General features: G+C 48.1%; 1 protein-coding gene across 9 annotated transcripts in view; it reads left to right on the forward strand.

Annotated features, from left to right (window-relative positions):
• Positions 1-23,199, forward strand: part of Armc9 (armadillo repeat containing 9) — a 126,519-nt gene that overhangs the window by 90,135 nt on the left and 13,185 nt on the right. For 5 of the 9 annotated variants that reach the window (XM_031368254.1, XM_031368257.1, XM_031368259.1 and 2 more), the window contains exons 20-23: positions 4,261-4,374; positions 11,232-11,347; positions 17,158-17,294; positions 21,870-21,996. In XM_031368254.1, the coding sequence (XP_031224114.1) occupies positions 4,261-4,374; positions 11,232-11,347; positions 17,158-17,294; positions 21,870-21,996 (494 nt within the window). Of the gene's footprint in view, positions 1-4,260; positions 4,375-11,231; positions 11,348-17,157; positions 17,600-21,869; positions 21,997-23,199 lie in introns of those variants that run through there. The other 4 variants (XM_031368256.1, XM_031368262.1, XM_031368260.1 and 1 more) reach the window with 4 other exon arrangements.

Raw genomic sequence — 23,199 nt, forward strand, 5'->3', positions numbered from 1 at the left:
AAAAAAAAAAAATGCATTTTGATTGTTCTTACAGAGTATTCAAGTTGAATGTTCAGCTCTTTAACAAGACTGTGCAGTTCCCAACCACAAGTTACTCCAGCTCAAGGAGGCCCACAGGCACCCACACTCGAATGAACATACAGATGTGTGCATGCATGTCCACACACACATACATACACACATAATGCAAATTTTTAAAGTACTTTAATCTTTAAAAAAGCTTTTAACTTGTTCATTTAAAAAGCCAAACTGACTAAATATTTAAGTGACTCTCTTCCTAGTTTACTTTGCAATCATTTGCAGCTAAGGAGTGCTGTTGGCAAGTTTGGGTAGCATAGGTTGATTTTCAAGGGAACGGGTATTACATATGTTCTTGTTGTCCCAGGTAAAGCAATCCTTATGCAGGTAGTGGCTGAGGTCAGCCACTGAGTTTCTTTCTCTTTGAAATGGACTGTGGACTTCTGTTGTTTCTTGGTGTTTCATTTTCCCTCTTGGCGGGGAAGTGGTGTGTTACCAGTACCTCCTGAAACTGTGATTCACATGCCCATTTCCAGCCAGGGCCTCCAAGGCCTGTTCCCTGGAGAGGAGGTGAAATCCTACCTGGCCCAGATGCCTGCCACTCACTAGACCGCAGAGCTCGCTGCCTCGGTTCCCAAGGAGCAGTCACTTTCCTGAAACAATCACAGAATGTACACATGCGATTTGATCCCTAAGGTGTTGCTATTTTGGTAAACTCAGCTCCAAGCCAAGCAGCAACATAAATCCTACTCCTCCCAGAGGTGACCTCGGGCTAGGTGCTCATAGATAGCATTACCTTTGGGGAACTCCGAGTGAAATTTCAGGATGACAGGTCCTCTGGTGCCTGTACCTGCCCTTGCTGTGAAGAATGGATCTGGGCCTGGCCTTAGCTCACAGCAGTGTCGAGAACCTGTTGGACAAACATGGATTCTCCACCTGTCATTAGACAAAAACAGGAAAGAGAAAAGAATGAACCTGTGGATTCCAGGCTATATACTCTTGGCCTAACCTCCTTCACTCACTGCACTGTGGAGCAGTCGCAGCCAAACACCAGGGAGCCTGGGTCCTTAAGAGACCCGGGCAGTCCCCACTGTGCATCCCCAGAACCGGGCTTTCCCACAGGGCATTATAGACTAAATTAGCAAAGCCTGCATGGAAAAGACCTGCCCCCTGAAGGCCAGACACAGCTAGAGTCACTGTGAGCTTTGTACTCCCCAGGCCTGAGTTTCCTCCTCAAACAGGCAAACAGGCAGGTTAGAGGACTCCCTAGTGAGTCACACGAGGTAAGGGACAAAGTGCTAAGGAAATTCGAGGTGACCTCTTTAATGGTTCTCAAATAAATGGGTGTCCACTCAGTGCTACCAGGTGGATGTTGATGGATGGTGGCACTCAGCCCACACGTGACTAAAGCAGCGCTGTTCATGGCTGTACTGGAACCTGCCTCGGTGCTGCTTCTGGCCTGCCTGCTCTTCTGAGCTCATCCCTAGCTGACAGCTCTAGTAATGGCAGACAGACATCACTGGCTGCGCCGCACACACAGTTCAGGACAAGCGGCCTCACTGCGGCCCCCTAATCCAGCCTTAGAACCACACATGACCTGTTTTAGGAGCTGATTTGCCAAGTAATCTGATCCACCGAAGACCAGGATGCCCCCAGTGTTAGTCGGTCCACTTGCTGGCTTCTTTAGCACCAAGGCTGGCAGGTGTGGGGCTCTCCTGGACCCCACTAGTCCACTTTCTCTCCACTTCCCAGGGTCTTGTGTGCTATTTTATGTGTAATATTCAAGGTTCTAGTTGTAGTTGAAAACACTCCTGTTGGTGGTGGTGTTTGTGTGTGTGTACTTATATGTGTGTGTACTTGTGTGGGTGTACTTGTGTGTGGGTGTACTTGTATGTGTGTGTGTACTTGTGTGTGTGTGTGTACTTGTGTGTGTATGTGTGTGTGTGTGTGTGTGTGTGTGTGTGTGTGTGTGTGTGTGAGTGTGTGTGCCCCAGCAGAGGTGTATCCATAGCCTTCTCCCAGAAGGAAAACTGCCTTCTCTTTTTGCTGAGTCTGGTCTGTTTTGTGTCTAACCCTTGAAATTCTCCTTGTGACTAGATGCTGCCCTGACCATTGCTCTGCACTGAGTTCCTTCACCAAATCCAGGCCTGAGTCAGCCATATCCAGTTTCTAGGTGTCTTGTCTGGCCAGTCCTGGGGCCTTTCATCTTCTTGTATTCCAGTGACACCTTCTCTTGCACTTGGCAGAGTGGTCTCCTTTGCCACTGGTTTACTAGTGAAGGTGGTGGGCCTCTGAGTCACAATGGCATGTGTGCATTTTTTTTTTCTTGTTTTGTTTTGTTTGTTTGTTTTTTTAAAGATTTATTTATTTATTATAAGTACACTGTAGCTGTCTTCAGACAAACCAGAAGAGGGCGTCAGATCTCATTACAGATGGTTGTGAGCCACCATGTGGTTGCTGGGATCTGAACTCAGGACCTTCAGAAGAGCAATTGTTGCTCTTACATCTCTCCAGCCCGCATGTGTGCATTTTACTTCAACATTTTCCAAATAGTAATGTTCCCTTTGTTATCTGTGTGTGTGTGTGTGTGTGTGTGTGTGTGTGTGTGTGTGTGTGTGTGTGTGTGTGTGTTGGAGTACACATGTGATATTCACAGGCTAGAGGAAGGCAGTGGATGGCCTTCATCACTCTACTCTGCATTCCTTTGAGACAAGAGACTCTCCCTAACCCTGGAGCTCATTTTCCATCTAGGCTCGTAGCCAGCAAGCCCTCAAGATCCTCTTCACTCTACTGTCTTCCCTCCTGCAATACTAGATTATAGACATGCAAGACTTGACGAAGCTCTGCGTAGGTGCTCAGATCTGAACCCAGCTCCTCAGGGTTACACAGTGAGCAGTGAACCGTTAAGCCCTCACTCCAGGCCCATTATCTTATTTCAGTGACTAGGACCAAAGTGCTGGGTCTTCTAGTGACCTGTGGACCCTAGGGAAGAACAAGCTTCTCACACACTGTCCCAGCCCCAGCCCCAAGAAGACGCGCATGTGAGGTGCTTATTAGTTGTCTGTAATCCAACTGCTTAGCCTTTCACCTGGTCCTCTGACTGCCTCAAGGCCCCATAGGCCTGTGTGTGTGAAAGCGCTTACCAGCTGACTGGGATCTCACTGGTGGCCTTTCACAGGGTTCCTTGACCTCTCAGAGAGACAGAGGTATCCTGGCTGTGACAGCTGTCAAGGACTTTAGACCTCATCATGTCTATAGCTATGGAAGCACTGCCCAGGAGCCTAGCTTCCTCAGGAAAAGAAACATAACTTTTAGATGTCTGATGTAATTGTCATCTCTGAAACTTACTGCCCCAGTCTGCCAACTTGGGCCTAGGCCTGGAAGCTTCTAGCCCCCATACAATCTTACCTAGGCCTAGAATGCTTTCAGCTTCTGATACTTCCTCCTGAATAAGCTCACCCCTTCCTAGTTTTTTCTAAGCTCTGGCTGGCTGATTCAACTCAGCTCTTCTGGCTCAAACTCCTCTCCACTCTGATTCAATCCTGCTTCTCTTTCAGCCTCTCCTGTATTGCTCTGCTTGGGCTCAGACTAACTCTGGCAATCCGTTCTAACCTTCTGGCTCCTTCTCATTCTCTGGCTTGTTCTGTCTTTACCTGTGTCTAGCTTGTTCTCTTTTTAACCTGCCTCTGTACAACTGTCCCAGTAAAAGTGCCTGCCTGCTTCTTTCTGCACTGCTCTATTAAGTAGCTTCCCTTTCCTCTCTCTTCTCATGAGTTGGGCATGTCCTATTCTGTCAAATCTTTCTCTGATTCATCACTGTCTGCCACTTAATTAGACATCACTTTCAAACGTGGGTGCTTCCTTCTACAAACTAACTTTACCTCCTTTGTTTGGGATTAAAGGTGTGTGCTAAGAACATGTCTGTATTCCAGCCAGAGGGATGTGCTAAGTGCTGAGCCACACCACAACTAGAAACAGGTTGTTGTTTTTTTTTGTTTTTGTTTTTTTTTTTCAGTAAATAATACAATCTCAGCATTCACAGTGTGATCAAATATCCTGTAACGATTGTCAGCTGTGCCCCCTGGTTTTTAGAGGGATGTGAACAGGGAACTGGTGGCTTCTGAGACCTGGTGGAACTTTATGCTGGCCTGAGACCTCATTTCACAGCGGGTGCCTGCTCACTCTGGGGAGGTGTGGCTGAGTGGGTATCCAGAGTCCTCAGCCCTGTCTTCTTTGAAACAGGAGGATCATGACATCATGGAAGCCATGGAAGCCGACCTGGACAAAGATGAGCTGATCCAGCCCCAGCTTGGAGAGCTCTCCGGCGAGAAGCTGCTAACCACAGAGTACTTGGGAGTGAGTACACATGCCGAGGTGGCCTGAGCAGGAGGGCAGAGGGACAGGCATAATTTAATGCCTCCAGTAACACAAGGATCAGTGGAGCTTGGGTTGATGAAAAGATCCTTGTTAGCCACTTGCTCTCAGTGGCCCTGAAATACCTTAGAGACCTGTCAGAGATGGATAGACCTGCTGATGTACAGAAGTGGAACTGGGAGAAATAGGTACAAATGGGCCTGCCAGGAGCCTCCACAGTGTCTTAAGCGTCATCCATAGCACCGGTCATCACCAGCTGAATCTTTTCGTTTCTGTGTGTCACATGACTTTAAAATATAAAAAGGTGAATAATCAAGTAGGAATGAGCCCCCATTAGGAGGAATCTGCTGCTCCACCCACCAAGTGGTGGTAGTGCCAGGCCACCAGTGTCTCAGCTGGGCCCTTGCCCTCCTCAGGAGCTGGTCTCCATGGTAACCTATTCTTACCTCTTCTCCATCATGTGGAGAACCTCCCAAGGACTGCATGGCAGTGTTTACCAGTAGAACCTGAGGTAGAGGGACAGCCAGTGGCCACCTCGTGGAACTCTTTGGGTCATGGCAGGGAGGTGGATTTCAAGCTTCATAAGTGCTAGGAAACAACAGGGTGCGGGTAGGAGGGAGAAGGACTCGGGTGTTTTGTATGGTAACAGGGGCAGGAATGTACTCCTGTGGAAGTGTGCCTACCTAGCATGCATGAGGCCCTGGGTTCTGGTCTAAGCACTGCATTTGTTATCCCAGCACAAAGGAGGCAGAGGCAGGAAGATCTGAAGTTCAAATTCATCTTCAACTACATGTGAATTTCAAGCCTGCTTAGAATAAAAGGGATGCTATCTCAAAAATATTTTAATAAAATATAAATAACTAAATAAAACATATCAACCTACTAGATTTATAATCTGGCTGCTTTGGGAAAAACAGACTTGGGAGCAAGAAGAAAGGAGAGAGAGAGAAGCTGGTGACTGAAGGAGAATAGAGGAGAGCCAGCCCCTCTCTCCCAGCTGAGCAGCACCCACTATTGTCTCCAGAATGTATCATGTCCCAGAGGAGCTGGCGATGGGGTTCTGTTCCTACTCTTCGCTGCAGTGGCGCTAGTTAGAGGTCAGGAAGGGGCTCCTATTTGCTGGCGGCAGTCCTGAAGTATCGCTAGACTTCTGTTTTCCTCAGGGAATGTGCTGGTTTCTCTAACTGGGCTGCATGATAAAACATGGTTCTTCAGAAGCAGGTGACCAGGAAAACAGAGGAGGCCGGTGGGCAGGGCTTCTGCAGGGAGGGCAGGACAGAACACTTAAGTCTGCGCCTCTGACGCCATCGCACCCAAATGCCAGCACAGGGATTAACTGTGACTTGGTCAGACATAAACCTAAAAAGAGCCCTCAGTTAATTTTTTTGGCCACTTTACATAGTATACTGCTGTGGCTAGGATCTTATGTAGATATAGTAACAGTTTGTAACAGTAAAGCCCAAGGCAGTGTATGCTGGGAATGCCAGTTTGAACTTACTGGTGGGATGCCAGAGACTGCTTTCAATTAGTAAACCCAGATGATGGGCACTCAGAAGCGGTTTCATTTCCCCATAGCCCACACTCAGAACCTCCTCAATGCATGCATGTCCCTTTCACTGTAGAGGGAATGGTTTGGGGTCCACACACTCTCGCTTATCTCATTGGTGTCCATTACCAGTGTGCGAGCAGTGCACAGTCAGAGTGAGGACAGAAAGAATTGCTTATGTAGAGGTGAGGACCAAGGGCATCCATTTCCCATGGCTGCTGAACAAAGGACCACACACTGGCTGGCTTAAAACAGAAATGTATTCTGCCACGGGTTTGGAGGGCAGAGGTCCAAACTCCAGCTTTGCCGGGGCTAGGCTGCCTCTGAAGCTCTGAAGGAGGAGCCTGCCTTGATTCTTCCAGCTCTTGGTGGCTCTAGGTGATCCTTGCTTATGACCACTTCACTCTGACCTCTGCCTCATCTTTGATGGCCTCCTCCTCTTAATGTCCTTGCCTGTCTCTTGTAGAAGCACTTGTCACTAGACTCAGGGCTCGCCTCAATAACCCAGGATGACCTGTTCATTTCAGAGATCCTTAATTACATTTGCAAAGACTCTTTTTGCAAATAAAGTCCTGTTCACAGGTATCAGGGTCGGAGTGTGTGTGTTTTGAGAATTCTTTTGAGCCTCAGCTCAGCTCAGCATCTCCTCACAGAAACGTCTTTATTTTATTAAATCACACACAGCTCAGTGTGAAGCAGAGCCATTGTCACCAAGGCCACACATGCATTGCTAGTGCTTCCACCATTCAAAACATCCCTCTAAGCTGTCCTTTGTCCCAGATCTGTGACCTGAAATTACCAACCTGAGGGGTTTGCCTTTCGCAATCATGATGCATAAAAGAACTTAATGTCACAACTCATAACTGCCTTTGCCAAATGAGGGAAACTAGCTATATTAGTGACTTTTACTGTGACCAAGTAGCTGACAAACACAGCTAAAGGGAGGAAAGGTTTATGTTGGCTTACAGTACAGGAAATATGGTCCATCTTGGCACAAGGGGAAAATATAGTGACTGCCACAGCCTGGTCCATGGTGGCAGGAATTTATAGCATGGTTCGTTCATGTTGTTACCATCAGGAAAGGTCTGGAAGGGCGTTGTCACTGGGTACGTGCTCTGCCGAGACACAGTGCTGCCCCTTGGCCCCCAGAGACCCGTGTATCACCTCTGTACCAAAGAGACAGGTTATGGCAAATGCTGAGAAGGAGAATAAGTTACTCTTTCAAGCCTACAAGAGAATATCAGTGGTCATGTCTAGCATGGTGCTTGCCCATAATTCTGGTGAAGCAAAGAGGATTCTGTACAGACATAACTTGTGTCCTAGTTACTGTTTAATTGCTGTGAAGAGACACCGTGACCAAAGATACTTCTAAAGAAGAGCATCCAACTGGGGGCTTGTTTAGAGTTTCACCATGCCAGGGAGCATGGCAGCAGGCAGGCAGGCATAGTGCTGGAGCAGTGTCTTGCATCCTGACCCGCACTCGGGAGGCTGAGAGAGGAGACTCTGGACACCCCTGAGCCCACCCGCTGATGACCTTTTACTTCCTTTATCAGCCACTTACCCTCAACCTCTGTATCTCAGCTCATATCCTATCAGCTGCTTGGTGAGACTGGGAGTGTCCCAGGAAAAGCCAAGAATGCAGTGAAGGCAATATCTGATTCCCATAGGAAAGACCTCATCATTGATAAAGACAGTGTCTGCGACCAATAGAAAAGCCCTGTTAGCCCGCCCACCTGTAGACAGACAGACACTGTAAACACATTGAGTCATGACTTTACTGTCTGTGACTATAAAAGGTCATGTCGCTCCTTCAGGATGACTTGAATCCGTGGTCCTGAACCATGGTCATTCATATTTGGCACAGAATAAATTATTTCCTTTAAAGGAGAGTTGTTATTTTACATTCATAAACTGTGATTTTTTTTGACATCTACATTAGGATGAGTTTTTAATGTTCTGTTGAAAGATAAAAGATGACAAGAAATATTGAACAAGGTGTGTTTGGACAGAATTCTCTTAGCCTCTGAAGTCCGACCCGGAACGTCTCTTCTGATAAGGAAGGTCAGCTTGCACATGGAGTTTTTATCACTTGTTTCTGTAAAGAAAAGCAGAAAGGTCAGAGGCCATTTTTACATCTGCTCTTTCTCAAGTGTCTTTAGCTCAAAATAACGTGTATGCCAAAGTGGCCTGTTTAGGAATGGTACTAGACCGCCCTCACCTATGAGACTCACAAGCATTCATGTTTCTTTGCACACTGGAATTTGAAAACGTTCTGATGACATAGTAAATCCCTATACCAAGAGAGCGAAGTATTTGACCATACCCAAGCGAATCATAAAGTTTTCCTACTGAGCTCAAATCAGGTGGGATTTGAGCTCAATTCCATAAATCCTTGACAAACTAAAGAATTGTTCTGCTTGTTCCAGCACCAAATGACATGAGGGGAAGTGACAAGAAGCCAACCTGGACAGACAGCAGTGTTGACTGATATCATGCAGGCATTGTCCTTCCCCTGGCAGATCTCAGGGCAAAGGCGGCTGTGTGAACACAGCACCAGGACCTCCCCTAAAGCCTTGAATCCCAAGCTTTACTGGCTCTACCTCTGCCTCCGTGTCATCACTTACATGTTTGTTGTCTTGTCTGTTGGTCATGAGATGACTGGCAGCTACTGCTGCAAATCCATAGTAAAGCCAAGGGGCCAGACACACAAGCCAGCTATACTCACCCCCAACAGTGCTATCCTTAAAACTCACTCTGGTGTCCTCCATTTCTAATGAGTCAAAACAAGATCATGTGACTTCAAGCTACGAGAGAGTCTGAGACAATGAAATGTTTTTAAGCAGACACATTATTACTATGTCAATGTTCTGTTGGTGAAGAAGTAAATAGTAGTCAGCTATCCAGGTCTGTTGCTTGCAGGTTGATTTTTATGTGTACAGAGATGATGGATGGATGGATGGACAGACGGACGGACAGACAGACAGACAGATAGATAGATAGATATTACATTTATTTATGCAACGGAGAGGTGGTATTTGAGTAGGCATGTGCATACCACCGCGTGCACACACGTGGAAATCAGAGGATAACTCGTTTCTCTCCTTCCACCATGTAGACCATGGAGATCAAACTCAGGCTGCCAAGCTTGTCACTAGCTGCCTTTACCCACTGGCCATCCTGCCTGCCCTGAAGTATGCCTGTATTTTCTTACAGGCATCATGGCACACACCTGTAGTCTCTGAACTGAGGAGGCTGAGGCTGGAGGATTGCAAGTTTAAGGAGAGCCTAAACTACATAGATCCTGCTCCTCCCCAACCCGCCCCGCCCCCAAAACAAATGAGAGTCGAGGGGTCGTGCCTCAGTGGTACAGCACTGAGTGGCATGCACTCAGTCAGGATCTCATGTCTACCAATATAAAAAGAGAGGGAAGCAAAGAAGGAAAAGCTCAGGGGCAGCCTCGTTTAGCTTTAGTTGAGCACTGTTATTGTTGTTCTGCTTCTGTTGTTGCTTCTAATTTTTTGAGGCAGGCTTGAGATCCTCCAGCCTTGGCCTCCCTGGTGCTGGGACTTCAGGCATGCCACAGCACACCTGGCCTGATCAGCCTTTAGCACTGAGTGAACTGTGTAAGCCGCGTACTGCATTATTGTTTAGCATGGCTAAAAACACATTTAGCATCAGGAGAACTTTCCTTCCCGCAGACCCTCCATCTGTAATCCAGATGGAAGCTGTTCTTTTGGGCAAGACATAGAGCCACACCCTTTGTTACTCACTCTGAAGATCCTCAGGCATTTGCTTGGAATTCAACTTGAAGGGTCCTGCCTAGCAGGTGGGCACAGTCCAGGCAAGGTCACTGAGAAGTCCCTCAGGTGTCCCGCAAGCCCAGCAGGTAGGAGGGAAACTCTGGCTTATAGAAATGGCTAATGAGTGCCAGATGCCTCGTTGGGTCCTATTTTCAAACATCTGAAAAGCAGTTATAAGCGATGTTTTAGTTGACCCCATAGGATGCACTGTGAGGCTCCATGCTGCAGAGCTCCAGCAGCCCCTCAGACTCAACTGGAAGGAACCCTCGTGGCACTGACCCCTTCTCAAGTCTCTTAACTCCTGGCTTTGATTCACTCTCACTAAGTACCCCAGGCTAGCCTTAAACTTGATCTACATCCCAGGTGAAGGCTCCTTGGGAAGGTCCAAATTCTAACTAGCCTAGCAGAGATCTCTGCCTCCCTCCTGGATGCTAGCATACAGGCATGCCCCACTACACCAGACTGAAATGTTGGCTTTTTCTTCTTCTTAAATCTGCCTTTTTTCTCACCTTCAAAAATCCTGTCCTCTTCAAAGCTTAGAGCAGCTACTGTTCTCAACTCTACTTCTTCCTGTGTCTTTCTGAGTTCTGTACTGCTCCGTGTGATCATCTAAAAAGACTCCTCTCTCCTCATAACTTTTGTGGTCTCAAGTAACCTGAAGCATGAACCCTCTCACTTTAAGTACCCCTATTTTTTGGTTTTTGTTTTTATTATTTGTTATTCTTTATTACTACAAGATGTGTGTGTGTGTGTGTGTGTGTGCATGTATGTATGTTCATATGTATGTGTGGGCATGTGGAGGTCACAAGTTGACAACACATATCACCTCTCTGCCTGTATTGCTCTCCACCTAACACAGGATCTCTCACCAGACATGGAACTCTGGGATCTGGCTAGTCTACTTAACCTGTTTAGCCCAGGCTTCCCCTGTCTATACTTCTCAAACTAAAATTACAAGCTAGACACCATATCTGCCCGGCTTTTGTGTAGGTGCTGGGGATCTGAACTGTGTCCTTGCACCAGCCCAACACTCCCTACCCCCCCCCCCGTTTGTTTGCTTGTTTGTGGGTTTTTGTTGTTATTTGGTTTGGAGGGTTTTTGTGTGTTTGTTTTGTTTTGTTGAGGTAGGGTTTCTTTGTAAGCTTAGCTACCCTGGAACTCACTCTGTAGACCAGGCTGGCCTTGAGCTCAGAACTCAGAGATCCACTTGCCTCTGCCTCCCAAATGCTGGGATTAAAGACGTTTACTGCCACCACCTGGCTTTGCTTTGTTTTGTTTTTAGACAGAGTTTCATGTAGCCCAGGCTGTCCTCTAACTTACTGTGTAACTGAATTCTGATCTTCTTGCCTCCTAAGTGCTAGGAATAGAGGTGCCCTTGAGCCTAGTTTGAAAAGCATCTTGTCCCTGGAAACTTAACTTCCCTTAAGTCTGCTCTGCTTCTGGGTGGGCTCTTAGGGACAGGCTGTCTCAACCCTGTTTCCTCCTTCCACCAGATCATGACCAACACAGGGAAGGCACGGAGGAAAGGGCTGGCCAGTATGCAGTGGAGTGGGGATGAGCCCCTTCGTCGGCCAGTCACCCCTGGTGGCCACAGGACAGGGTGCCCAGTGTAAGTTCGGGATACAGGAGGTGGGAATCTATTTTCTTAAACTTTGCTTTGATTAACTGCTGTGTAATATGCATTAATGCATAATAAAACATTCATACTGGAAAGTATTCTCTTTATTGTTTATCTCTTGAGGAGTTTTGGAGGGAAAACAGTTGAGGTCCCATCTCTCCTATACACACGTAGGTTTTCTACCAGAAGGAGAAAGTGGGTGACTGAAATCCCCAGGCCACTTCCAAAGACTGATGTTGGCCAGAATCATTTCATATTTTTTTTTAAGATTTATTTCACTCATATGAGTACACTGTAGCTGTCTTCAGACACACCAGAAGAGGGCATCAGATCCCATTACAGACGGTTGTGAGCCATCATGTGGTTGCTGGGAATTGAACTCAGGACCTCTGGAAGAGCAAGCAGCCAGTGCTCTTAACCACTGAGCCATCTCTCCAGCCCCCGGCCAGAGTCATTTCAAAGGAAAGTTATTGCGCAATGGTGGGTTCACCTAGTTTGAACTCCTACCTTACTGTTCACTCCTGTGGTTTTTCCCACAGGCCCCGGTGCTAGGGCTGGAATGTTACAGCTCTATTTTAGATGAGGTTCTCAAAGCAACTATGTGGCCTGGGGCATGCATGAAGCTTTAGGTTCTATCCCCAAAACAGGGGAAAAAAAAAAAAAGACTAGGGAAAGCAGCCAGGCACTGTTCATTCTCTGTAGCCTGCCTTCTACCTCTTGACAGAAGAATAAAACTTCATTCAGCTTACGTGGGCTGAGCTGCCAGTCAAGAGTCCCTTCTGGGATCTTCCCGACCTGTGTTTTCCTGTTTAGGGAAAACTATAAACAAGCATGTGTGGACAGGAGGTCTTAGAGAGCTGGCCGAAAGCCTCCAATTACCCTCTCAGACAGTAGTAGCCTTACCATATTTTAACAGCCACACCATGTTTTCCTTAGCGCCTATCGCTGGACAGTTTGATTCTTTCCTGTTTAACTGTGTGGTAACTTTATGATAAACAAGGAGGCACTTAACAGCCAATAGAATGAACATATTCTGTCTCTGTGAGCTCCAGGTCACAGCTACCAGGAACACTCATGCCCAGTTTTGGCACACATCTGGAATCTGAGCTATGATACCTTCCAGCCCCGACCACGGATCAGTGCGCGGAGGTCTGTTTGATTAGCTCCCTCATGCTTTGTACTATCCTGTCCTTTTCAATCACACATACATCCAGCACTTTCTTCCCCCCCTCCCCCCCGGGACAGGGTTTCTCTGTATAGCCCTGGCTGTTCTGAAACTCACTTTGTAGACCAGGCTGCCCTCGAACTCAGAAATCCACCTGCTTCTGCCTCCCAAGTGCTGGGATTAAAGGCATGTGCCACCACTGCACCGCACAACCAGCACTTTCAACCTGCAGGAAAACTGAGAGAAAAAAATCACACTAAAGAGCTAGACCTCAGCGTATACCTTCTACAGATAGCTGTGCCAACTGCCCTGCTGCAGTCAGTGTCGTGTGCCCATGCATTGAAATGTCACGCTGTACCCATAAATATATGTAAACACTGATGATTAGCAGGAAATAAATGTTAAAATGAACAATCACGTTACCACGCCTATAAGTTAACAGTAGCGTGAACTGCGTCAGCAAGCCTTTCTCTCACTTACACTTACATGGGGGGAGGGGTCTTTGTTTTGATCTTGAAAATTGTGAGAGATTAGTATTAGTCAACCTAGTTTATACACATGATCCATTTGGGATGGAAGCAGGAAGAGGAACTAGGAAATTCCTGTTGCACATGGGAAAGAAGAAAACAAATCTTTTAAATTTTTAGAAAAGAATTAAAACCCTGGCTTCATAGCAAGACAAGTATGATGTAAGGACATTTTAAAAAGAAGTGACATGAATCTAACAAATTTTTTTTCTTTTTTGGGGGGGAGGGGGCTGTGGTTTCAAGGTTTCAAGACAGGGTTTCTCTGTGTAGCCCTGGCTGTCCTGGAACTCACTCTGTAGACCAGGCTAGCCTCGAACTCAGAAATCCACCTGCCTCTGCCAAGTACTGGGATTAAAGGCGGTGCCACCACTGCCTGACGAATCTAACAAATTTAACACCTCACCAAGCGGCAATGTTCATTCTTGGGCCAGATGACCTGTTCTGTAGAGAGACCCTTGAGCATGCTTTTCAGCATGTGGGCTCAGCTAGCTCCCCTGCTGAAGGTCATATCTGGGAGGCATTTGGCCAGGGTGGACCTGCCCAGCCATGCGGGCACATCCTGAATCTGTTGTCCACCCTCCGTGAAGCAGTGGCTGCCCCAAGTCCCTCTGCCAGGTAGATTCAATAAACTTTTTTTTTTGTGACAGAGTCTCATTTTGTAGTCCAGGCTACCCTCAAACTCACTATCCTCCTGCCTCAGCCGCCTCAGTGATGGGATTACAACTGTGTACTGCCACTTCCAAGTTTAACATTGTTTGTATTTCTAAGAGCAATGGGGTGTAAACTCAGTCCTGGGGACTCAAAAAAGAATTAAGTGAGATGTGATTCCTACCCTCAGAAGCACGTAGAAAGAAAAGACATGGAGAGATCCCCTCAGCAGGACGTAGTAAGAAGGTGACAATATGCAGAAACCCCCAGCCTCCTGAGGTCCATGAATGACTGGTCAGAATTCCTACCTTTGCTTCTTGGATTTACACTCAGGGAATTTGATTCTCCATTCACAACTACCAGCTCCTGGGTAACCCTGCATTGCTTCCAGATAAACACAGAGTCTTAGCACTCCTGGGGATAACTAATGAATATGTGTTCTACAGATTGAATAAGCCAATCTTATAAGGCACTCTCTGGGTCAGTATGTGCAGGGGTATTTGTTACTACATTGTTTATGAAAAAATATCTCCATGCCAAATATAGAAGGCTGGCTTCCAGAGTTATGGTAATCGGCATAAACAGTATTGGCAATGTGTAGCAGACTTCAGGACAGTTAGTGACATGGGAAGATCCTCACACTGTGACAGGCATAGCTGAATAGAAAAGCAAACTCTAAAGTATACAGCGCAGAGCCAAGCTGGCCGTAGGTCCCACGTCCTTTTGTATATATTCGCCACCGCCCCTTCCTTGAGACAAAAGCCAGGTGTGGTGGTCTGTGCCTTTTTTGGATAGTCTCAGTCCAGCCCTGGCTGGCCTGGAACTTCTCTATGTAGACTAGATTGACCTTGAACTCACAGAGATCTGTCTCTGCCTTCCTAGGGCTGGAATGAAAGACGTGTACCACCATGAGACAGGATCTCGTGGCCCAGGTTGGCCTGGAACTTGGTATTAGCTGAGGATGCTTCACCTGGCAATTCTCTTGCCTGCACCTTCCAAGTGCTAGGATTAGAGGCACGTAGCAGCATGCCTGGTTAATGCAGTGCTGGGGATCAAACCCAGGGCTTGCCGTATGCCAGGAGCCACGTTTCCAGCCGCCTGTTTGCATTTTTAAAAACCACAGTTAATTGGTCACCTGTGTGAGTATCGTAGTGGGGACGGTTCTATACAGCCTTTGTACTATCTAAATTTTCATGATAAACTTTGGTTTTCTCATCAAGAACAGAAAGGCTGAGGTAAACATGCATACAGAACTCTACCGTCTCTCAGCCTTGTCATGGCTGGGCCTCCCGGACCTGACTCCTGTCCACACAGACCTAACTAACCTTCTGGATACTGGAGACCCTCTGCCCCCATCCCTGCACCTAATGCCCCTTGTGCTTTGTCTTCTACCCCTCCAACTTCTCCTTCCTTTAGCCTGTCTCTACATTTGAGCGTGTATGTGGTCCCCTCCCACTTTGATCCTCTAGCTACTTCCACCAGTCTGGATTTCCTCCACAGCTCTGCATGCTCAGCCAGTGACTTCCAGGATCATGGATGACTTAACTTCCCAACTCTTGGCACCTTCAGGGCCCACTGCGCTCTTGCAGACTAACCCAACCCCCTCCCAGTGGCTGCCCACCCCTGTCCCTGCCACAGTGGACTAATCTGTCATTCCCCTGTTTCCTCCTAGATGTTATGCTCTGGACAGAGTCTGGAGCCCAGATCTGAGGTCTTCACCCCCATCCTGCTCCCTAATGGAGCCTCAGCCCAGCTTGCACATGAAAGTGTCTCACAGCACCCCAGGCTTCCAGGATCAGCATGACTGTCTCAGCCCCTGCCTCAGGGATGTCAGGGACATGAACCCCTTTAACCCCCACAACAGGCCAGCCAGATTCCCACCCTTCACTGTTGCCCCTGCCTTCTGCCCTCCGGGCCTTTCTCTCCTGGCTTCCCATCATTCCCTCTTGCCACCCCGCAATCACCATAACCAACAGAAGGATTCTTCTAACACAGAATACCATTTCTTTAGCTCCTCTGTCTCCCATGGGTCTCAAATCTAAATATCTTTTCTTGTTCCTCTACCTTGCCTGCAATCCCTCTGCTGCTTTCCCCTTTTGGCCAGAAGACCCTAGCACAGCTAGATGCTGAGTGACCTACACATACACACACACATACACACGCACCCGCACACACAAACACACAACTAGAAAGCCTTCCTCAGACCTGTCTAGGCTGACCCGCAGAGCCTCTACTGCTTGCCTGTCTCAGGAACAGCTCTCCCAGTCCTGTCTCTTGCCAAATCTGAGTATGGTGTGGCCAAGCTGGACCAGAACCTGCCATCTATCCATCTTCACCAACATGGGGCCAACACAGCAACAAGCATCACTCAGAGGATCTCAAGTTGTCTCAGCCTTGCCTGCCTCTGTTCAGGGCTGGCATGATAGGATATCAAGTCAACCTCAACCTTGGCGAAGAGCTTTGTGTCTTGTTTGATGGAAATGTCAGGGACCCTATGCGACCCACAGCTCTTAAGATGGACTGATGTGCTAGCAGGTGGGAGGTCCAGCTGTCGCCTCCCAGGGCCTGCTGCCTCCTGTCACTGCTCTCTTAAAAGAGGGTTTAAGCCGGACGGTGGTGGCACACGCCTTTAATCCCAGCACTTGGGAGGCAGAGGCCAGCCTGGTCTACAGAGTGAGTTCCAGGACAGCCAGGGATATACAGAGAAACCTTATCTCGAAAAACCCAAAAAAAAAGGGGGGGCTGGGAGGGCTAGCCAGACTGTGGCTCAACTTGTCATCCAAGCACTTGGGAGAGGCAGGCAAGAAGATCAGAAGTTCAAGGTCATTCTCAGCTACGTGCATTCAATGCCAGCCTGGGCTGCTATTTAAAAAAAAAAAAAAAAAAGCATGCAGATTAAATAATGGCTCAGCAGGTAAAGGTGCTTGCTCACCACCAAGCCTGATGATCTAAGTTTTTTTTGTTTGTTTGCTTTGTTTTTTTTTTTTAGTTTTTCGAGACAGGGTTTCTCTGTGTAGCCCTGGCTGTCCTGGAACTAACTCTGTAGACCAGGCTGGCCTCGAACTCAGAAATCCACCTGCCTCTGCCTCCCAAGTGCTGGGATTAAAGGCATGCGCCACCACGCCCGGCGTCTGATGATCTAAGTTTAATCACCAGGATCTCCCATGATGGACTGCTCCAAATTGTCTTCTGACCTCTGTGTGTGCCTCGGTACCTGTGTGCACTCACACACACACACACACACACACACACACACACACGCACACATATATTAAAATGTAACTTTTTTAAACTTAAAAAGGCAAAACTAAACAAAAAAAAAGTTTACCCAAAAGAATCTCAGACACAGGCACAGCCACTTCCTGCATCTTCCTGCATCCCAGCAGTCAGCTATCAAATACCTCCCAGTTATCTGTATTTATTGTTTGTTTTTTCATGTTTTTTTCTTTTTATCCCTGCAGGCTAGGAGACCATCTCATTTCTCCCCAGAATGCCCAACAAGCCAGAAACGGCTGCCTGCGGGCCATGCCAGTCACTCAGCCAGATAACTACAAAGAGGGAAAGCCTGGTGTTGCTGGGCGTGGTGCGTCCTCTTCATGTAAGAATGCAGTGGGTGCCAAGCCGGTCCTGAGCTCCCGGGCTCAAGAATCCAAGTGACGAAACAGCAGGCCGCAGGTGCATGTCTGCTACTGGGAAGCCCTCTGGCCTCAGCCACAGTCCTGGATCCCAGAAGTCCATAGCCCTCCAGTCACGCTGTCAGATCTGGCGTCGGCCCATCCTCCAGATCTCATTGAAACAATGTGTCTACTGCTCACATGTGGCAGCTCCCAGAACTAGGTTTAATACAAGACTTCAGAGTAGCGCAACTTGCTCTCTGGCTTAGTCCACTTTCCATGACTACAATGAGATGCCTGTGGTTTATTTTGTGTGTGCCAGGGTTCAGTCAACATTAGGTGTCTTTATCATTCGTCATCTTATTTTTTGAGGCTGGGTCTTTCACTGATCTTGGAGCCCACTGATTCACCTAGGCTGTCTGGCCAGCAAGCCTCAGAGAACATTCTGTTCCTACCTCCCAGGTACTGGGGTTGCAGGTGGATGCCGCCTTTCCCTAGTGTTTATGTGGATGCTGGAAGCTGAGCTCAGGCCTCATGCACTGTACCAAGTGAACTATCCCTGCAGCACCTGGGGCTAGGTACTTTATTTGGTTCACAGTTTAGGAAATGGGAAATCTAAGACCCAGTGGTCCCGTTACTTCATCCACTAGTGAGGGCCTCTTTGGTTGTGTCACAGCATGGTAAATGGTGTCACACACTTGCAAGTGGTCCAGAGCTTATGGCAAGACAAGAATCCTTCAGCCAGGGAGGGCCAAGTTTGCTCTTTGATTTTATAGCAATTCCTTTTTGAGGGAACTAGGAGATTCCCACAGTAACTACATCAACACCTTCCCCTAGGAGGTAACACCCCATTGACCTAATCACCTTGCCCTAGACCCCACCTCCACAAGTCTCACACTTCCACACTGCCAAATGAACCCTCGGGGGACATTCCCAACCTTATCTAAACCAGCCCAACACAGACCTGTGACCAAGTTTCAGTATCTCAGAGTCTCATGCTGAGAGTTCAGCCATGTGTTAGAAGGTTCTGTGGCATCAGAATGTGCAGCGGGACACACAAACAACCCTGAGGTCAAAATGTGCTCTGAAGCATCCTGTCAGTGGAGTTAAACAGAAACCGGTGAGGCATAAAAGTACTTTTTAGCTACCACAGGAGAAAAAAAGCATTTTGAAACAGAAATATACAGAGTATTTCTTTTTTAATTTTCAAAAGGAAATTGAAAGGATTATGGGCAAGCCAGATAAGACTCTAATCTCCATTCAAATAGGAAAAGCCACAATGAACAAATCAGAAATCAGGAAGAGAAATGTCAGGTCAGGGTGGTTCAAGCCAAAGGCTCACATACCTGGATTTTGAGGGACCAGCTAGTCATTGAACCCAAGGAAGGGCCCTGTGACTTGAGGGAGACGGTCACTCAAGGGTCCTTTTAGTTATGGGGAGCGGCAGAGCTTTTGCCAAGTCATTAGTCATTGGTTCTTTGGCCTGTGTTTGCAGTTGTAAGTCCCACTAAGTGGCTGTCTTGCGAAGTCTGCTGGTTCTGCTGACCCGAAGGACAAGGGTCTCTTTGGATGTACTTTGTTGTGCATTGCTTTACCTGTGAGCCACACCCCCAGCGCCCGGTCCTAGCTCTTGGATAGATGCCAAACCTCAGCCCTATCCAAGGGCTGGGACAGTACTCCAAGTGCCAGCTCCTTCCCTTGTCCCTACTCACTCAGCCAGCCTGAATTCCAGGCTCCCCACTGGCTTCCACTTTTGTGTAGGCTTCATCTCCTTCGTCTTCTGCTAGCTGGGCCTCTAGGCTGCTTCAGGGCCTCTGGGCTGCTTCATTTGGGGCATTTGCTCTGTTTCTGGTATAGACTCCATCTTTCCTCTACCACCCTTCAGCCTGGCCCATCCTCAGTCACTCAGCCCCTGAGTACACTAATGGCAGTCCGTCTGTTGGCCTGCTGCAGGCCTCATCAACCCGGGCCTGAGGCACTGATGGCTCAAGCTCTCCTGCCACCATCTTATCCATTGCTTCATCTCTTCCTGCTGGACACTAATTGGACTGAGGAAGTTCTTTCCCCAGCTACTGGACATAACTTGAGTGTCAGCCACACAGCCCAGTGTGGTGGTACACTCTGGTCATCCCAGTACTCAGGGACAGAGGTAGGAAGGCTGCCACAAGGTCAAGACCAGACTAGCCTACATAACAAATGAGTATCAGGTCCTCTGTATAGCCCTGGCTGTCCTGGAACTCACTCCGTAGACCAGGTTGGCCTCGAACTCAGAAATCCGCCTGCCTCTGCCTCCCAAGTGCTGGGATTAAAGGCGTGTGCCATCACTGTCTGGCCCATCCTGAGGATCTAATCTTTAAAAAAAAAAATCACACAGGTGAGCAGATGCCCAGCGCTGTCTGAATTGGACTTGTCACAGAGGAGGTATACCTGTCTACTCCAGTAACTGCCAATGTGCGCCCAAAGAGTAGAGCCCTTTCCTCCAGATCCTGGCTCTGTCCATGGGCCCATTTTACTTAAGTGAGTTCCCAGAGTCTGCTGTGTAGCTCCTGATGGGGAAGTGACAAGAGACGTAGGCTGCTGTAGTTGCTGCAATAAAATATCTTCGCAAAAGCAACTAAAGGATAAAAGGGGTTTGTTTGGCTCACAATTTCTGATTACAAACCATCCTTGTAGGAGAGTCAAGGAAGCAGGAACAGGAAGCAGCTCGTCATAGTCCACCCATATGGGAGCGCAGAGAGCAGCAGTATGCATACATGCTAATCTTCAGCTTGCTTTCTGCACTCTAATGCAATCCAGGATACCCTGCCCAGGGAATGGGTCCATCCACAGTGGGAGAGTCTTCCTGTTAATCAGGGATCCCCACAGGCCAACCTGGTGTAGACACACGCAATTGGGACTCCCTTCCCATGTGATTGTAGACTATGTCCATCAGAGCCAGGCAGTGGGGATGCACACCTTTGGTCCCAGTACTGGAGAGGCAGAAGCATAGAGATCTCTTAAGTTCAAGGTCAGCTTAGTCCACATAGTGAGTTCCAGGCCATCGAGAACTTATGTCAACCATCAACTATCTCCATCCCCCTCCACACACACAAAAACTGGACTGGCTTAGATAGCTTAGACTCCTAGCACTCACAACCCCTATAAAGTCCAGCTCCAGGGAATCAGAGGCCTTCTTCTGATCTATGAAGGCTCCTGAATGCACATGCTACACAGGCACTCACATATACCTATACAAAAAATAAATGAAAAAATAAAACGTAATGAACTACAAAGATCGACTGTCTACTGGACGGAGAGCCTCAGCAGGGACGCACTCTCTCCTGCTGTCATTATGCTGTCCCAGTACCCTGACCCCAGGATCAGGAAGCCCGGGAAACCTGTGAGTGGAGGTGTTCTCCTGCAGAGCCAGCGCCTGAGCGCTCAGATTTACTCCACACGAAAAGCCTTTGTCTCCCAAGTTCCAGCACACCATCAGAGAGCACGCCCAGCCCTGGTCTCTCGGAAAAGAGTCAGAAGCAGAAAATTCTAGGCCCAGATAGACTAAAGACCAAATTACCTTTTAGTTGCCGTATTGGAAATGGTTTCTTGTTTGGATCAATAAAAAGCCTCTTGCTCTAAAATTGAGGGGAAATTCAGAGCAGGTTCCTTTATATTTAACATAGAATGAAGAAGAGAAAATTTAAACATTAAATTAAAAAGATTGACCTTTAATCCCAGCACTGGGAGGCAGAGGCAAGTGGATCTATGTAAGGCAGCCTGGTCTACAGAACAAGTTCCAGGACAGCGAGGGCTACACAAACAAACCCTGTTGTCGTGGAAAGAAAAGGAAAGGAAGAAAGAAAGAAGGAAGGAAGGAGAGAGAAAGAGACTAGTTATACCTCAGGGTGGGGACGGAGGTGTTTTCTATGTGGAGAAAAGAAAGAATCCGGATCAGCTGCGAAGAAACTGGACTAGAAGGAACATACCCTGTCAAAGTGCCACCCTGACAGAAACCAGGCCAGAGAATGGATGTGTGACTTTGAAACAGAGACAACATGGGCCCATCCCCAGGCCACCACAGAAACTCTGCGTAAGGCTGAGATGCCCTGGCAGCCTGAATGTGGCCATGACCACTCGCTAGCCCTGTGAGCACGCTGAGGCTTCAGCCTGACGGTGTCTCCTCAGGCACATGAGTACCCTGCTCCATTTCTAGAAATATAAAGTGGCCCTATTTAGCAATTCCAAGTACGGGAGACCTAGTTATATTTGTTTTTAGTAAACAAGCATGCCCCGCCCCCCAGCTTTGCATAGAGCCCAGGAAATCAGTCCCATTATGATCAGCTTCCCCAGAGGCAGAGAGGAAACTGAAGGATACATAGGAAGGGGGCGACATTCCCATACTGTGCCCATGTCTGCAAGATCCCAAGCTGCGGGGTTAGTAAGCTCAGGTCCATGATGACCAGGGCCTGGGAGCCAGTGTGCACGAGTCTAGGGTTGGGCCTGCCTTGGCTATGCACCCCAGGAAAGAGATCCTTGGAGGCTCCAGGGCAGGTGTGTATTGGGCTCTATCTTCTCCCCAGCAGTTATGGACCACAAGCCAAGAGAGTGGTCATCAGCTGGACATCAGGAGTCTCGCTGGGTTCCCACAGCAGCCCTCAGTTGGCCAAGGGAGATGATCCAGGACCCAAGCAGTGGACACATCACCAGGTAGGATATCATGAATCCTGGTATTCCTCTTAGGCCTCAGGTCCCTGGGATCAGCCCCCACAGGCTAGATATACAGAATCCCCCCCCCCCCTTTTAATGTTCTTAGAGACAGGATTTCTTTGTATAGCTTTGGCTGTCCTGGCACTCACTCTTGTAGACCAGGCTGGCCTCAAACTTAACAGAGATCTGCCCTGCCTGCCTGTGCCTCCCAAGTGCTGGGATTAAAGGTGGGTGCCACCACTGCCGGCTGATACACAGGATCTTAGAATTGAGGACTCCTGTGTGTCAACAGAAGTGAAAGAGGCTTCTCTGGGGTCTGACACATGGTAAATATGCCCAGTGGGAATACCCGGTGATCCATCAGTGTGTCGGAGCCCAGGGACAAGCAGGACCTCCTGCTTGAGAGCCATCATTGTCAGCCCAGAAAAAGATGTTCATGCTGTTGGTTTCGGGTTTTGGTCTGGGTTTGAGTTTGGTTTTGAGTTTGGTTTGGCTTGGCTTGGCTTGGTTTGGTTTGGTTTGATTTGATTTAATTTTTGAGACAGGCTCTTACTATGTACCCTTGGCCGGCCTGACCATGACTCACACCCACAGAGATCCACCTGCTGCTGAGGACATAGTTTTAAGAATTGCCAAGAAGCCAGGCGGCATACCTTTAATCCCAGCACTTGGGAGGCAGAGGCAGGTGGATTTCTGAGTTTGAGGCTAGCCTGGTCTACAGAGTGAGTTCCAGGACAGCCACGGTTACACAGAGAAACCCTGTCTCGAAAAACAAAACAAAACAAAAACAAAAACAAACAAACAAACAAAAGAATTGCTAAGAAGCCAGACCTGATGGTGAACACCTATAATTCGAGCCTACTGGAAGATGAGGCAGGAGGATCAGGAGTGTGAAGCCAGCCTGGGCCACATAAAAAGACTTTGTCACGAAAAAGAAGAAGGGAGAGGAGGGAGCGAGAGAGGGAAAGGAAAGCTGCTGGGAGAGTTCAGGGTGCAGCAGGCGCTTCGCTCTTACCGTGAGATGGACAGGACAGAGATCAAAAGTGACATTAGCATAAGGTCAGGGGCCACAGACGGAAGCTGGACCCTGGAGTAAGGCAGACAGAGGCTGGACCCTGGAGTAAGACAGACGGAAGCTGGACCCTGGAGTAAGACAGACAGAGGCTGGACCCTGGAGTAAGGCAGACAGAGGCTGGACCCTGG

The sequence above is a fragment of the Mastomys coucha genome, unplaced genomic scaffold, assembly GCF_008632895.1.
Source record: "Mastomys coucha isolate ucsf_1 unplaced genomic scaffold, UCSF_Mcou_1 pScaffold14, whole genome shotgun sequence".
In the NCBI taxonomy this organism is placed as follows: Eukaryota; Metazoa; Chordata; class Mammalia; order Rodentia; family Muridae; genus Mastomys; species Mastomys coucha.